The sequence below is a fragment of the Chenopodium album genome, chromosome 18 (genome assembly GCF_948465745.1).
Source record: "Chenopodium album chromosome 18, dcCheAlbu1.1, whole genome shotgun sequence".
Lineage (NCBI taxonomy): Eukaryota > Viridiplantae > Streptophyta > Magnoliopsida > Caryophyllales > Amaranthaceae > Chenopodium > Chenopodium album.
In genome coordinates this window covers 47,842,078-47,858,571 of record NC_137851.1, presented here as the reverse complement: position 1 = coordinate 47,858,571, position 16,494 = coordinate 47,842,078, and the positions used below count along the sequence as shown (strand labels likewise).

At 34.1% G+C, this 16,494-nt stretch overlaps 1 protein-coding gene and 1 pseudogene across 1 annotated transcript; both read left to right on the top strand.

The window, feature by feature from the left end:
• Window positions 1–1,305: 1,305 nt before the first annotated feature.
• Window positions 1,306–14,924, top strand: LOC145592469 (enoyl-CoA hydratase 2, peroxisomal-like). Its single transcript, XM_081648922.1, has 9 exons — window positions 1,306–1,397; window positions 5,151–5,173; window positions 8,125–8,230; window positions 10,684–10,723; window positions 12,439–12,511; window positions 12,597–12,747; window positions 12,977–13,047; window positions 13,943–14,116; window positions 14,197–14,924. Exons 1-9 carry the CDS (start codon window positions 1,356–1,358, stop codon window positions 14,282–14,284), a joined length of 768 nt encoding a protein of 255 aa, XP_081505048.1. The 5' UTR covers window positions 1,306–1,355; the 3' UTR covers window positions 14,285–14,924.
• Window positions 14,925–14,956: 32 nt separating this feature from the next.
• On the top strand, window positions 14,957–15,781 carry LOC145592470 (calmodulin-like protein 30 pseudogene; annotated as a pseudogene).
• The last annotated feature ends 713 nt before the right edge of the window (window positions 15,782–16,494 follow it).

The window sequence follows — 16,494 nt, the reverse complement described above, 5'->3', positions numbered from 1 at the left end:
CCAAAGTCATTATTTTTGTAATACCTGGCTTTCAAAACCGAGTGCGACAGGGAATTCTTATCATTATGCAACCTCCAAGCCTGCTTTGCCAATAGAGCCTGATTAAAAGATTTAAGTTCACGAAACCCCAAACCTCCCATCGACTTAGGCATACACATGGAATCCCAATTATGTCAATGCATCTTCCTCGTAGTATTTGTTGAACCCAACCAAAAGCGAGCAATTAGCGCATGATTATCATCAATGAAACCATCCGGAGTACGGAACACGCTCATCATATAGGTTAGAATAGCTTGTGCCACAGCTTTAATCAAAATTTCCTTTCCTGCTCGGGACAACAACATTTCTTTCCACCAATTTAATTTCTTCCAAAGTCTGTCCTTGAGCCCTGCAAAATTGATCTTTTTTGACTTTCCAATTATCGTTGGTAAGCCAAGGTACTTCTCATGCTTTTCTACTTTCCTCACACCCAAAGTCTCAATAATGTCTTTATTTCGATCAGCATTCATACATTTGCTTAACTTCAGTTTTGCTTAAATTAACCTTTTGTCTGTAAGAACTGATTATGTCAGCAATCTTAGAGCATTCTTGCACATTAACTCTAGCAAATATAATACTATCATCAGCAAAGAAAAGATGAGAGACCCGGGGTGCCCCCCCTGCAAACTCTAGAACCATGATTCAACCCTTTTCTTGAAGCACTGGAAAACAGAGTAGAAAAAACATTAGCACATAAAAGAAAGAGATAAGGGGATATCAGATCCCTTTGACGAAGGCCTCTGGTCAGAAAATTTAATGTTTAATTTCAGTTCAGTTTAATTAATTTTTGTTTAGTTCGGTAAATTTCATTTCAGTTAAGCAAATTTCAATTCAATTAGTCATCAGCACAACGAATTTTAGTCCAAAAAAACAGGACCTTATAATCATATCCGCTCTCACTTATGCGGGTGCGGGGTGTATGATCCACCATATGTATCCGGCCGCCAATCTGATCCCTACCATCAAATCTTAATAGGCATAATTGATAATAGCATAATTTAATTGTCAATCAACCACCCAAAAAAAATTAATGTCCGTTATTGATATAGGACCGCTTCAGCAGCGTGGGTCGGGGGTGTGACTTTTGGGCTTTCGCCGTATAATCTGCTCTCACTTCACTCATTAGTCATTACTTCATTTATTAAGTGGAGAACAGACCTTTGTTTCAACGTAATTCATTTGGGTAAGTACGTTACGTTTCCAATTTTTATCATTCAATCACTTTCTTGTATTATTTCTTCATTTATAGTCCATTTTCAATCAATTTATACAGATTTCTAAAATTCAATTAGTTTTCGTCATATCAATATAGTATCATGATCAATCCTGAGCTCGTCCTTGCGCACAAATTTCCTGAGGTAATTTCATCCTTAATTCCACTCCTATGTTTATAATTGTTGCAATCAATTTTTTCTGTTTTTAAGTGTTGAATTTATGATTAAATTTATTGTTTATACGATGAATTTTATTTTGATGCTACAAGTAACATAAGATTGCGATGTTTGGGAATTACTGGAATTTAATTGTGGAGTTCTATTGATGATTTGCAAATCTAATTCTTGGGTTTGGTGAATTATTTTTCAAATTTAATTCCGGAATTGTTTAATTCAATGATATTGTTGGTAGAAGAAAAGTCAAAGAATTTTGGTATTATCTCCTAAGATTAATGTTGGATGAAGGAGATGGAGAATGAATTTTGTGAGAGGAGAGAAAAAGAGAGAGTTGTGAGTTGTGAGGAATGGTGCAACAATAATATTAAACATATACTCGTATCAATCAAGCTATGTTATACTCCCCTAGCCCCTTCAGTGTTTGCTCCATTTACTTTTTGACTGTAATCTTAAATTAATTTGATGAAAATGGTTAGATTCATAGTATCATGTAGTTTCATGATATCTAAACTTTTTTTAATTTTACTAAGAATCTAACATGTACATAATCCTTTTTGTATTTATTTTTTAAAATTTGAAATCGGGAAAAAATTAGGAAAAGTTAATCTTGATGAGTGGAAAATTGGGATTGGGATTGTGATTTTTACTACCTTTGTTTTAATGAATTTGCAATGATGTGACATTCACCATCATATAGGTAAAATTTGTTTGAGTGGTAAATGGAGAGTGAAAAATAAAGTTGCATGTGATAAGGAGAGAATTAGAAAGAATCACCAGTAATAAAAAAGAAAAGGAAATATCTATTGTAAATATATGTAGTATCCATTTGTGGAAAATGTTGCAAATAAAAGGTAGTATATAAAATAGTCACACTTTTCAAAAAAAAAAAAAAAAAAAAAAAAAAAAAAAAAAAAAAAAAAAACAATGAAAAAGAAAAGGGACAACGTAACCAATGTGGTGTTTGTGAAGAGAGTATGTTAATTAAAAAATTAGAATCATGCATGGGGAAATTCAATTAGTAAATAATTATAAAAAAACAATTAATGAAAAGGGAAAAAAGTAATAAATTCGGAACACCCACTAAAGGAAAATGAAAGTTAATTTTTTCTACCATATTTGGAAAAATTCTACTCCTTCTATCCTTGTTCTTTTTGTTTAGGAAAGTTACGAAACTTCTTCTTTTTTGAAATCTTTCCATATATGGTAAAAAAAACTCCCTAGAAATTTTCTTTAATCTATTTGGTGAATGTGCCAAACTTTATTACTTTTTTTCTTTTCCGTACATTTTTATACAATTTAACATTAATTGAATTTTCCCATGCATGATTTTAATTTTTAATCATCATTTACTCTTTCCAAACACCACATGAACTAAGTTGTCTTTTTTTTTTCATTTTTCTTTTGTTTTGAAAAGTGGGACTATTAAATGTAAAGTAATGATCCATATTACTTTAATTGTTTCTCACTCATAGGATTCACTTTTCTTAATTTACTCCTCGATTCCAAATGAGAAGAACAAAAAGATTGGAGAGTGTAAATCGAAAGAACATTTTGGAATTTTCCATTTGGGAAAGGGAAGAACAAAAACGATTGGAGGGAATAGTTTAAGACATTAACAGTTATGACCAACATAAAATACACCTACCTAGGGGTGTCAATTCGGGTAAACATTTCAGGTTTGGGTTGGGTTTGTCAGTTTCGGATTATAACGGGTCGGTTAATAACGGGTTGAAATAATTAGCGGGTCGGTTTTGAAAATTATCGGGTCAGTTCGGTTGGTTTTTTTAATTGCAGTTTCTATTTGGATCGGGTCTTTATCGGGTCGGGTTCTAGTCGATTCGGGTCATAATCAATTTGGATTGAACTGGGTCGGTTTAAAAACGGGTTTAGCCTGTTTAAAGTGGGTTTCGGTTAAAAACAGTTCGGGTCTTAATCAGGACGGGTCATAATTGGTTCGGGTCTTAATCAGGACGGGTCATAATTGGTTCGGGTCTTAATCAGGACGGGTCATAATTGGTTCGGGTCATAATCAGTTTGGGTTAAACTGGGTCGGTTCGAAAATGCGTTTTGGTTCAAAACAGATCGGGTGAAATCGGATTCAATCATTATCGTTTTAGGTTATAATCGATTTAAATTGAACTTGGTTGGTTTGAAAATGAGTTCACCCAATTTGAAGTGGGTTTCAGTTCAAATCATATCGGGTTAAAATTGAGTCGAATGATTATCGAGTCGAGTTAGTCAGATAACGGGTAGGAATAGGTCATGTTATAATCAAGTCAAGTCATAAAAGTTGGGTTTATCGAGTAGTGGGTTGAAACGGATTAGATCATAAACATATTGGGTTATAGGTTGTAAATGACTCAGTCATAACGGGTTACGGATTTTAAACACTTTGGTCTCAACGGGTTACGGGTCGTAAACGGTTCGGTCACAACAGTTTACGGGTTAGAACGATTTAGATTTATCGGATTTTTGCCGGGGTTTAACGGTTTTCGGTTTAAAATGGGTCGGGTTAAGTTTAGACGTAATCGGTTTGGGTTGCTTTCAGTTTCGGGTTGTAACGGTTTGGCTTGATAACGGGTTGGGTTAGTAACGGTTCGCACAAATTCGGTTCAGTTCAGTTTCGGGTTGGAAAAAATTAGGTCGGGTTAGTTTTCGGTTTCCAAAAAACGGGTTTTAAACAGTTCAGTTCCTTTTCGAATCGGTTTGAAACAGTCGGGTTTAACGGTTTGGGTCAGAAACTGACAATTCTACACCTACCTCATAGTACTTGTGTTCAAAATATCTAAGTGAAAAATAAGGAAACGTTAGGCTATTTTCTTCTCATACTATTGGTAAGTAGAGTATTATCGGATTACATTCACTGTATCCACAATTTCTATTTTCCCAAATCACCACTATTGGATATCATCTTGTTTGATAGATTTTTGCCAAAAAGTTTTTGAAAAAAAAATGAATGAAGATATAAGGAAGACTTGAGTCGTCCAAACCACCTATAAACCTAGAGAAGGTCCCATCCTAAAACCAATTAAGAATGGGAGTAGTAGTTCCTCAAGCTTATATAATCTTTACGTCTTTGATGTTGGACAACTAGCATGTGTACACTTAGAACATGGAATTTTAAATACTTTTCCTCACACGTGAAGGCACTTAGTAAATGGAGCACACTAGAAAGATGATCAAGTAATCAACTATAATCTTCTTTGTCGGACAAAGTCTAATCCTTATCTTTGATTTAGATCTAGAAGCCCACATGGGCTATGATACCATTTTAAATTTAAGAAAATACTGAAATTAAGTTTGGATTCCTTAAGGATAAGGGGAGTTTAGACCACCTACAAGCCCAAAACAGGTTCTATTCCAAAACCAATTGGTATTGGAAAGAGTAGCTCGTTAAACTTGTGAAGTGGTTATAATTTCTCATCATCTTTAATAGTTCAATGTGAGAAGAATTATATGTGCACAACATGGTGTATCAACATATGTTTTACTTTTTATAATCTACATGTTTTTAACATGACTTTTGACTTCCATGGATTAAGTAGTTAATGTCTATCTTATATGACTTATACTAAAAACAAGTTGTTACTCATATAAATCATCCATTTGTAAGGTGAATGTAACAACTCAATCATCTAGTATTTAGTTATCTTATGTTGTCTGATTTGTCACTTTGTCTGAATTGATGATACATGTAACTAATGATGATGCTGCTTGCAGATGAAATATCGGTATTCCGAGAGGTACTTTTACCTTTTATACCCCTATTTTCTCATTGTTCCTCAATTCTGTCAAATTTCTTTCATACATTAGAATTTTTCCTTTTACAGAATTGGAGACCCAAAACTAATTATATTTATGATAAAAAAGAACATATTATCAACAGAGTTAACACACTTCCTTCCCAAGTTCATTCTTTCTACTGTGAAGTAAATTAGCTATGGAAGGGAGTAAGCTTTGCTAACAACTGTTGAAAGTTCTTGCCTTCTATGATAGTCTCCTACTATCCAAAATCAAACTTTAACACACGTGTTTGGTTATAAGAAATGATGGTATTGGTATTAGGTAATAAACTTAAGATATGCATTGAAATTTGTGAAGAAGTCAAATGGGACAAACATTAATGAGTGGAAGGTGTACAAAACAAGGAGATTTTTTTGGTTTGATGGATTGCCTCTTTTCAGATAATTTCTTATCTACGTTGTGATTAGAGCCGGTAAAACACGATACGAACCGAACACGGAAGTATTAGGTTAGTGTCAAGGTTTTACGACACGTTTAGTTATATGGATCAACACGAAACGATATGTTTTATTAAACTGGTCAGCTTAGTGTTGAGAATTCCATCATGAAACTAACACGAATCAGCCTGCTTAAGAAAATTAATCAATAATTTATGGATTGTATAATGATTATTGACAATATTTTACTTATAACACGATAACACGACATGAATTGGACATAAAATAAGCGGGTTAATGCCAAGGGTTTTGACACGATTAGTTAAATGGGTTAGTGTTGAGGTCCTCCAACCCAATTAACTTTGAACACGAACACGAACGCGAGAATGATACCACATGACACTTTTGCTAGCTCTAATTGTGATAGTTTGATGTTTGCACCTGAATTTATGTCCTAGTTTGATGTTTGCACCTGAATTTATGTCCTAAACATGTAGTGTCCAAGAATTAGTAACATAATTTATGAGAGATCTTTTTGGGTATGGGTCGTGGACCTGAGAGTTAGGACTGTAGGGGAACCATCATGCTTATCAGACTTAGGGGGAAGGGTGGCTTATGTCTCGAGAATTTGTATCTAAGACATTTTCTTGGTAGGAAAATGCTTTTGGCTGTTTCCTCTTGATCCTGCATCCTTTTGGCACCATGTAACCGAAGCAGGTATACATTTTATAAGGTTGATGAATGCACTTGCAGCTACAAGTGCCTTTTTCTCTAACCTTGGAAACCTATAAAGTTGGAGGGTTTGGGGCTGGGGTAAGATCAAATTTGAATTATGGGCAGGGGTTTAAAGAGGTATAAAGACAACTAGACAAGTAATGAGATGAAAAAGGACTGAAGCAGCCATTTTCCACTTCTTTACTTAATTATTTACCTCTTTACTTTGCATCATTATCCAGCTCACTTGTCTTTAGCTACACCTTTTCTTTTGTCTAGTCATATCGGGAAGCCAATGTTCCCTGGATTGCAAGTTTCTAACTTCTAAGGCAGTGTTTTGGGTGGTCATACTATATCATGTTTTCATCGACTCTGTCTTTGACTCCCCCTATCAACCTGATACGATTGATCACCTAGCTCACAGAGGAAAGGTTATTGAAACTCATATCCTCACTCCATCTATAACTTATCTTATAGTAGATTGTAATGTATAAGAAGATCTTGGACTGAGGTTTCCTACCGTGGGCTAAATCAAATCCTTCTAATCACTTTAAGTTAAATTTATAATATTATTAATTTCCTTTGTTTATAAAGTATTAAAACTGCACAAGTAATATTAAAGTCAAGTCCCTGAGTTTATAATATAAGACTCTAAAAATCAATTGCTTGAGGTCTGTAGGCAAGAAAGAAAAGCAAAATAACTAAAACTTGCTAAAAAAAAGGTGCCCTAATATCTTTAGGTTTGTTTGTTTGTTTTTTTTTTTTTCCTTCTAATTTTCTTATTCGATAATTTTGGATTGGATTCTTGGGAATTGGTTTGTGAAAATTTGTTTTTAAAGTTATTTAATTCCCAAAATCCCAAGTCGTCAATTTTGGGCCAAGTACTAATCATCAGTCCTTTCGGTGAGACTACACACATGACACAATGCCGCCCCTGTATACTTTTCCTTTCTTTTTCTTTTTAGTTTGGGTTTAGCTTGTTTAGTGGATTGAATGCTTCTTAAAGGTTGATCCTGGTCCCTGAAGGTCCCTTATAGCTCTGCTCTTTCCTTTGGAAACCAATGGTTGTTGTGAATGGATGACTGAAATTTTCAAGACAGACATTTTATTTGGTAGTCTTTGTGGGAATGAGTGGTGTTTCTTTGTAGTGTTGGAAAGGGAACGGACAGGGAACCACTCAACTAGGTAGTTTTCTAAGGAGCTGGGCGGTAAAGATTCAACTATCGCGTCACAATATATTTTAATTTTATGGCTTAATTTAAAGCTTTATTTGGCATGATTGCACTTGAGATGTTTTGTTATAGACTGATTTTCTTACTTAGTATTTCTGATTTAACAAGGCAAATGAATAAATATAAAAGCTTGATGTTTGACTGATAATGGCAAAAGAAGTTGCAAAATGATAAAATTAATAGCTGTAGACTATCACTCTTAAATAATGGCTTGAGGCCATAACCCTCTAGGTTTCCCAATACTAATTTTTGCCTATTTTTTCCTTTCTCCTCTCCCTCTATTTATACTAAGGCTAAAGACTATTAACCTATTAATACTGGACTTCCCAAAGTGCCCCTCCTATAGATAGTCTATTACATGTTTGCATTAGCCTTCCTTTCAGCTGAGCAGGTCTTATTAAAATTGGTTTATTTTCCCTTGTAACTAATTAGTAGTACTTATTTTCTATCCAGATAAAAAAGATTATTATTCTCCATCTTACTATAAGAGTGGCATATGCTTTGAGTACATTGAATATGTCTTCTGGTTTCCATTTCACAGTAATTGGAATGTTTCGTTGAATACAGAGATGCAGCGTTATATGCGCTTGGTGTTGGAGCATGTGGGACTGACGCAGTTGATGCCAATGAACTGAAGTATGTTTACCATGATGATGGTCAACAATTCATCAAGGTACTGATAATTTCTTTTTCCTGCATGACTGTAATTCAATTTTTTACACTAGTTGTTGCCATCTTTTTCAATGTTTATTATCATGCATTTCATTTTCAGTCAATAATATAAGATTATAGTTGAACCTCCTAGAATATTTCCCAAGAGTATGCTTGCTGAGGCAGTGGCTTATACAGCCTAGCCTATATGGCTATAAATCAGAATTATATGCTGTATACTGTCAAGGCATTTCTGATTAATTTGGAGTGTTCTTTCACAAGACAGGATTTTGCCTAAAGAGTATCATTTTCTCTCTGGAGAGGGAAGATACAGACTCAACAACCTAATGCTCAAGGCTCTCGCCTTTATGAGGCTTTTTGATGATGCGATTACAAATTACATTGATCCCCTGTGGTTGCAAAGATTTCTCTGTCCTTTCAAATTTAAATCATTTAATGCTTGGACGTGAGAAGAAAGTAAATTGAAAGTTGTCGGCTTTGGCTATTCGAAATATCAAGTGTTCCACTTTCTGTGTTTCACTATCTTAAATTATCAATACAACCTTCTTTATGTATTAGTATCTTAATACATCAAGCTCTTTCCTTGTTTCACTATCTTAAATTATCAATACAACCTTCTTTATGTATTAGTGTTTGTTCTTCTTTATTTACCTCATATGTCCTTTAATTATACCTTGCAACCACTGAGACATACTTCCTCAGTTTCATATAAATTGACACACTTCATTTAGGCACACCAATTAAGGAGGGTGGGAGTGTAAAGTACAAAAATTGACACACTTCATTTAGACATACTATTGTCACACATCGACTCTTGCTGTAACATCGACCATCATTCTCTATTCAATTTAGTTGCAATATCACAGCCCTTGTCCTCTATTCCAAAACACTACACTCACTGCAACTCACCATTATTGCTTCTCCACCATTGGAATTCACGTCAACAAGAAGGAATTTTAAGGAAGAGCTCCATAAAATTGAAGAGGATAAAGAGGAAATTGAAGAGGATAGAGAAAGAGAGGCGACGAGGGAGGAAAGCCTAGGAGGATGCGACGGTGAAGGAGTAAAGAATTTGGCAATGAAGGTGGTGATAGAAGTTGACGAGAACAACAGAGAGAGCTAACACTGGTTGTCGGAGGGAGGAGATAGAACGCCGACAATAGTGGTGGTTGGATGGAGGAGAGAGAAAATTGGATGTTGGTAGCTATAGGGAGAAAAATCCCATAACGGAAGGAGTATAGATTTCACCTATTCAAAATTTAGTTATGACAATAGCCTAATTGAGTTTTCTTATCTTTTGATCCATTTCAGGTATGATCCACGACTTCTTCTGCATGGACAACAATACATAGAAATTTACAGGCCACTTCCATCGAACAGTTGTGTAAGGTTTTTTTTTAATTTTATTTTTTGGGCCAAATATGCTTTGTTACTTACCAATGAGAGGTAGTACTAACACCAAAACACTACAATTTGACTTAGTTTCCAAAATTTGTGTCAGTATCACTGTCACCAACTCCCATCTTCTTGGAATGGTTGGAGGACAGACCCTTCATGTGCAGGAGCCTAAGCTCACAACAGAAGCAATTGCATCTTTCAGCTGAACCTCTACAACAAACCTTGAACATTTCATTTCTAAACAAAATGACACTGTCAACTAGAGCTCCAGTAAACAACTTCTGATCTGCAAAGCTAACTGATCCCACAAAGAACATTCCTTTTGGCTTCTGATTTAGTTTTGGCTTCTGATTTAGATGCTTTCGTCTACAAGCATTTGCAGCCCATTGCAAGATTTGCAACTCCCTTTGAAACCTCAGACAGCTTCAAACAATGTTCACCCTAGCAAAGTAGGACAGGCAAATATAGATGTACACTGTACAGTAGCCTCTGCAGCCCCATCATATAACACACACTGCCCATCTGTAGAGATATTTCACTGAATTATTGTGTAACCTGTTCAGAATAACATGCCAAACTATAAAAATGCTCTTTGGCCTGGGCTAGCCATTTTATGTTGTATAAGGTTTCTTTAGCTCTATTATATACTGATACTGTAGTGTGTTTACACTTAATGTCCTATATACTTATTTTTGGACAATGTTGTCAAATCATCTTTAATTTTCTCTCGCACGCATAGAAAGTCTAGAGCCTATAAATAATTACTACTCTATGCCACCTGATCCCTGAAGCTTGTTGAGGATGCCCATCAGAATTGCCATCCAAAACAAGTCTGTATAACTCTCAGAGATATCATCTTGTCTATCACATATTTATTTAATTCCTGTTTCTCGACTGAAGCTGAGGAAGCTTGTTGATCCTTGTATTGCATTTGTATCATTTTCTAAAATAAAAGTAAATATAGTCCTTGGAACTCAGGAGTCACTTCTTTCTGTAGCTCTCAGAATTTTTAGTTGCAGCAGTTGCTAAATTCACTTTTATTTTGTTATTATGCAGATAAGAAACACGACAAGAGTTGCTGGGTTGCATGATAAAGGTTTGAAATTTTTTCTGAAAATTCTCTCTAGAAATCCATAGTTAGACTTGTGGGGGTGCTACAAAGTGGCAGCTAAAGCTTTAGGTTTTAAAACAAAATGATTTTGATTTGCAATTCAAATCAAAATCAAGTGAAAAAATAGTTGATAGGCAAAATCTTGGGATTAAAGTTGTATATTTATCTTCGGAAATTTGAGGTGTATTTTTGAAATTATTTCAAAATAATAGGAATAACATTATATGGTGCCCAAGCACTTGGATATCCTATCTGATCACAGAATTGAACTAACTTTTTTATATGGTAAAATGAGCATTCAGGATTTCCTCTGTAAGTTTACTCATATCAAAATGTGTTGGATTCATCTGTTAGAATAATCACGATCCCAACAAAAAGTATAGTACACATGTATATGATTGTAACTAAAAGATTATTGCACATAAAGCATATAATTATGCGTTATGATCATATATTATATTGCTTGCTTGAACGCCTTAATCTTATAAGTGGGGTCGGCTACATGAACTAACACGAGGACTTTCCAGGAGGTCACCCATCCTAGTATTACTCTCAATTATTGTGGCTCATGTCAAGCGATGTGACAAAGTTTTACACTGGTTGTCACTAGCCATCATATAACTTTACTAATTCACATTTTTTATTTCACATGATTCATGCTTCACATTCAACAAAAAAACTTTGAATAATATAATTAACTTCACTTTAAATTCTATTACAAGCTTCCATCATAGGAAATACATGACTACATGATAATTATATACTTGACTTGCACATTGTCACATGCTTACTGCAAAATTTTGTTGAATTTAATTAATAAACAACCACATTTCCTTTCTATGTTACCAATCTCATTTAAATTAATTGATTAAAACAAAAAGGCTAAAAATAATTAAATATATAAATATTTCGGACTTCACTCGGTTTTTTTTTTCTTCTGTAAATCAGGTTTTTTTTTTTTTTTTTTTTATTTTTAAGTTCCGATTTTAATTCAGAACTCTCTCTCTCTCTCTTTAATTATAAAAAAAAAAAAAAAATCAAAATTACATCTCAAATTTCCAAAGATAAATATACTATTTTTGAAATTAAAAGCCCAAGATTTTTACTAAAATTACTTAACTTAAAACACTTTTTCACTTGATTTGCAAATCAAAATCATAATCATTTTGATTAAACACCTAAGGCTCTAGTCTCTAGATGTCACTTTGTAACACGACTAACTCCCCCACTATTCTCATTTTCTAAAGCAATGCCACTTTTCTAAAAATTCTCACTTTGTACCCACCCCCCCCCCCCCCCAACCCCCCAACTATATTCTTTAGAGATATCCAGGCAATCAGATATATGAGCTTAGTTAACAACCCAAGACTCCGCACATGCCTTAAAAGCAATCAAGCAATGACTAGCCACAATTAGAAAGAAGTTTGTCTGATTGAAGAATTCGAGCTAGTAAATATAGGATACCTGTTAATCTATGAATGTAAATCCTGTTTTGGTGATTTTGATTCAAATAGGAATAATTCTACAAAAGAACATTATGATGCAATTGATACGAAGTATTATTTTAAATAGCAAGCAACCAATTTTGGGTGATGAAATAAATAAAAGGGCAGCTTGCAGAAGATGATTTATTCAAAACTTACTGCTAAAATGAATTTCACTTAGATAAGCTGATTTACTGAGAAGCTCTATTTTTTCAGGTAAAGCAGCTATCCTGGAAATAGAAATGACAAGTTTTGATGAAGATTCTAGGGAACCACTTTGCATGAATAGGTTAGTGATTTTCGGGAAAGGGTACATGTCAATCTTCTTCTACATAATTACATGATTGGCTAGGTTTAAAATTTGTACTGTGCAGGAGCACGATCTATTTTAGGGGTGCTGGTGGTTTTTCAAAGTCTTCGCCACCCTATACTTTCACAAATTATTCAGGGACCCAGCTTCCAGCCATTAAGATTCCCAAAAGTCAACCTTTTGCATCATTTGAGGATGTTACTCGACCATCTCAGGTCTGTTCTTCTAGTTTATTCTTCCTAAGACACATGATTTAGTGATCATGTCCTGTTTCACTTATATATTCTGCTGCCATCGCATAATATATTAATACACTTGAGACTTAATTTCGCCTCACATGTACATGTAAATCATATGGTATTATCTTATTTAAGATGCTGATATTTCTGTAGAATTGGAATAAGTTAACAACAATTGCTATTATTCCTCAATGCTGGTATGCAGGCTTTGCTATACAGACTCTCTGGAGATTATAATCCATTGCATTCTGATCCTATGCTTGCAGAGACGGCAGGGTATGGTTTCTTGATGATGATTTCATTTGTATACGTGACTGTCATTCTTGTCTATCTGTAGGTCGTTTAAGGGAGGAAGGGGGAAGAGGGATGTCTGTTTTGTATGTTGTACTGCCCATTTTGAATGTTATGTCCACATATTCAGTCAGTGGAAGTTACTTTTACAGCTTAATAAATCATCTTCAGATGGTGGATATTATAGTAAAAAAGGAAATTATACTGAGTGATATCTATTTTATAGTGATTGCTTGCACACTCTATACATTTTCGGAATGTGCTTCAGATCTGTTTTTGGAGCTCATACACCATTATATTCCTGGTCTTCTAGATAAACTCATAAACCTATTATCTCATGCCATGAAAGTGAAATAGTGAATACTAATTCAATTTGAATGTTTATACTCCAACACTATGTTAGAAAATTTCTAAAGATCCATCTGTAATATTCTGATCACACTAATTACACTGGTCTGCTGGTCTCCACTCATCTGATCTTGAAATCTCAAGAATTCTCTACTTCCTCCGGTTCTTTTTAGTTGACATGTTTTAACTTTTGGGCACTTTACATAAGTTACTTTGACTACTTTTTGCAATTTATTTTATAGAAGACAAAAACATAGTCATGTTGGTCTAGTTAGATTTGTCTCAAAATTTATTTTCCAAATATCTATTTTTGATAATTTTTTCTTATTGATGTACCCTAAATATGCCTTGTTCTTCCCTTTTCCTTCTCATATACCCCCCGTCTGACCAGAAAAGTACTGTGTGAGCCGAGCGTGAGTGTGTGTGTTTGGGGAGGGGTGTTCAGCTTGCTGCTGACGTAAATTTCTCTGTTATGTATTCTGTGTCTGATATGTATTCTGTGTCTGATATGTACGTTGCCTATATTGCACAGTTTTCCTCGTCCCATATTGCATGGACTCTGCAGTCTTGGTTTTGCAGTCAGAGCTGTTATTAAATGCATTTGCAAAGGGAACTCAGACACGGTCAAGAGTTTATCAGGTCGATTTCTTTTACATGTCTTCCCTGGTGAAACTTTGATCACAGAAATGTGGGTCGAGGGTTTGAGGTATGATTGCTACTTAACTTGACGTGATATACAATTGGTATCACTGGGCTAAGTTTTCTGATTTTTACTTGAATGAGCAGGGTTATTTATCAGGTAAAGGTGAAGGAGAGAAACAAAGTGGTGCTTTCTGGTCACGTTGATCTTAATCGTTTATCTTCACAGCTATGAATCGTCAACTGAATAGCAAAACAGTATCATTATGCCCTGTAACTATTCCTTGTCGCCTTTACTGGTTACTGTACAGAGGTTGTGCTACTTTCAGGTAATAAGGTTAGTTTGAACTTAATCATGAAGCCTTTGTTTAGTGAAAAAAAAAGAAATGGATGAATGAGGAAGAATTAAAAATACATTTCCTTGGTTCACAATAAAGGGTGTTCTTTCTGTTGCATTTCGTCATCAAAATCTGTGTAATTCAATGATGTTGTGCTTAACCTATTATTTTATGGGAATGTAATTTTTTTTTTTTTTTTTTTTTTTTTTTTTTTTTTTTTTTGATTGATTGTTGATGGAGGATTTTTTATGCTTAATTGTTGATCAAGTAGAATCTTCTGATTTATTTTCTATATATTTTTTTAATATCTAGTTGTAAAGGAATTTTCTAGAAGAAGCTGCATGTGGGAATGGCATAACTGGGAAAATTTCTCGAATTGTGCTGAAAATTATATTCTTTGCTTCAGTGCTCCATCTTTTCTGAGTTGACGAATTCCTGTTCCTTCAACTATCTCTTGTTTAACCCATTTGATGTTCTCTATTCCCTTGTAGCTTACATCTTTTTAAGGAATATATAAAAGCATGGAATAGCATCTTATATTCTTCCTATATATACATACTTTAGGTGCATGAATGCTTGTATATTAATCTTGTCTACAGACTTTAGCATCAGAATATTTTCAACCGCCATACCTCTTCTTGAAAATTTGTATTATAAAAGGACATTGTTAGTCTTATTCTATCTTCCATCCTTCCTAGTCGAAAATCATGTCTACCGTGAAGTTTCTCGATTTTCAGTATGGTAGAAGCAAGTTCTCAAAGAACTCAAAGCGTTTATTTTCCTTCAGCAACAAGCAGTACTCGAACATCTTACCGGTCTTCCTGCCAAGCACGGATGAAATGCGTCAGGTGTTTGATAGATTTGACAAAAACAAAGATGGGAAGATATCGCAAGAAGAGTACAAGGCAATACTCCGAGCCATGGGGAAGGATGAAAGTGTGGTGAGAGAAGTCGGTAAGATATTTCAAGTAGCTGACTCCAACAAAGATGGATACATCGACTTCAAAGAGTTTATGGCGTTGCACAAAGATGGAGGTGGTGTAAGGACAATGGACATAAGGAATGCGTTTCGTGTGTTTGATTTGGATGAAGATGGGAAGATAAGTGCGGAGGAGGTGCATGAAATGTTGAAGAGATTAGGAGAGAGATGTACGCTCGTAGATTGCAAAAATATGATAAGAGCTGCAGACACAGATGGGGATGGTTTCATAAATATGAATGAGTTTATAACCATGATGACTCGTAATATGACTCGTTATTAGACAAATTCCAAGATGACATTAAAGAATGTTTTCAAATTTGTCCTACTTAAGTTGTTAATAATGTGATGTGATATTGTTAATGTAAATGTACTTCATTAACATTTAAGAAGAATTATTATATGTTTATTTGAACTCAAGGTTTTTTTTTTTTTTTTAAATAGATTGGCGTAGATGCTTTCTAATTATCTAGTTGTGTCTCTTTTTTTATATCGTACGGTTTCTTATGACGATTCATGTTAGTCGGATTTTGTTGTTGTTGACTTGTTGTTATTGGCATATACGGAGTACTATGCTTTCTACTACCTCTAATTTTTTTTAGTTGCAACTTTAAGATATTATTTGAGAGAGATAAAATATTTCAAAGTTGCAACTAAAAAAAATCGGAGATATAAGGGATATGATATTTATATTCAAATTGAAGATATTATACTTTTTTTTACCTAATCCCCAACTGCAGTGTAGGAGCCAATTATGAGAAAGAGAAATGTGAAGTCAATAATTAAATATTACGAGAGCAAAAGTTTTTTAATCATCATGAATCTATTGGAGTATGTTCAATATTCAAACTAAAAAAAATTAAAAAGTGTGAAACAATTCCTCCAGTCAATAATTGAAATGAAGTACCGGCTTGTAATAATATTACCTTTATTTCATAACATATTCATTATTTACATGACAAAATTTACTCTATGTTTTTTTTAGTCATATATGGTTTATGCACTGTTTTTACATTTTTCAATCCAATATTGTAATTAGTGTGTTACCTGGGCGTTGCCACATAATGTTACTTTGAGTAATTTTTTTTAATAAGTATTAATTTTTTAGTATTAACAATTTGGATTATA

What these genes read in the sequence shown, in the direction of transcription:
- LOC145592469 (XM_081648922.1), top strand. Translation starts at nt 1,356, where the DNA reads ATGATCAATCCTGAGCTCGTCCTTGCGCACAAATTTCCTGAG. An exon ending in ATGGTCAACAATTCATCAAG is followed by an intron (nt 8,231 to 10,683) that starts GTACTGATAATT and finishes GTTATTATGCAG; the next exon opens with ATAAGAAACACGACAAGAGT. An exon ending in ATGTGGGTCGAGGGTTTGAG is followed by an intron (nt 14,117 to 14,196) that starts GTATGATTGCTA and finishes TTGAATGAGCAG; the next exon opens with GGTTATTTATCAGGTAAAGG.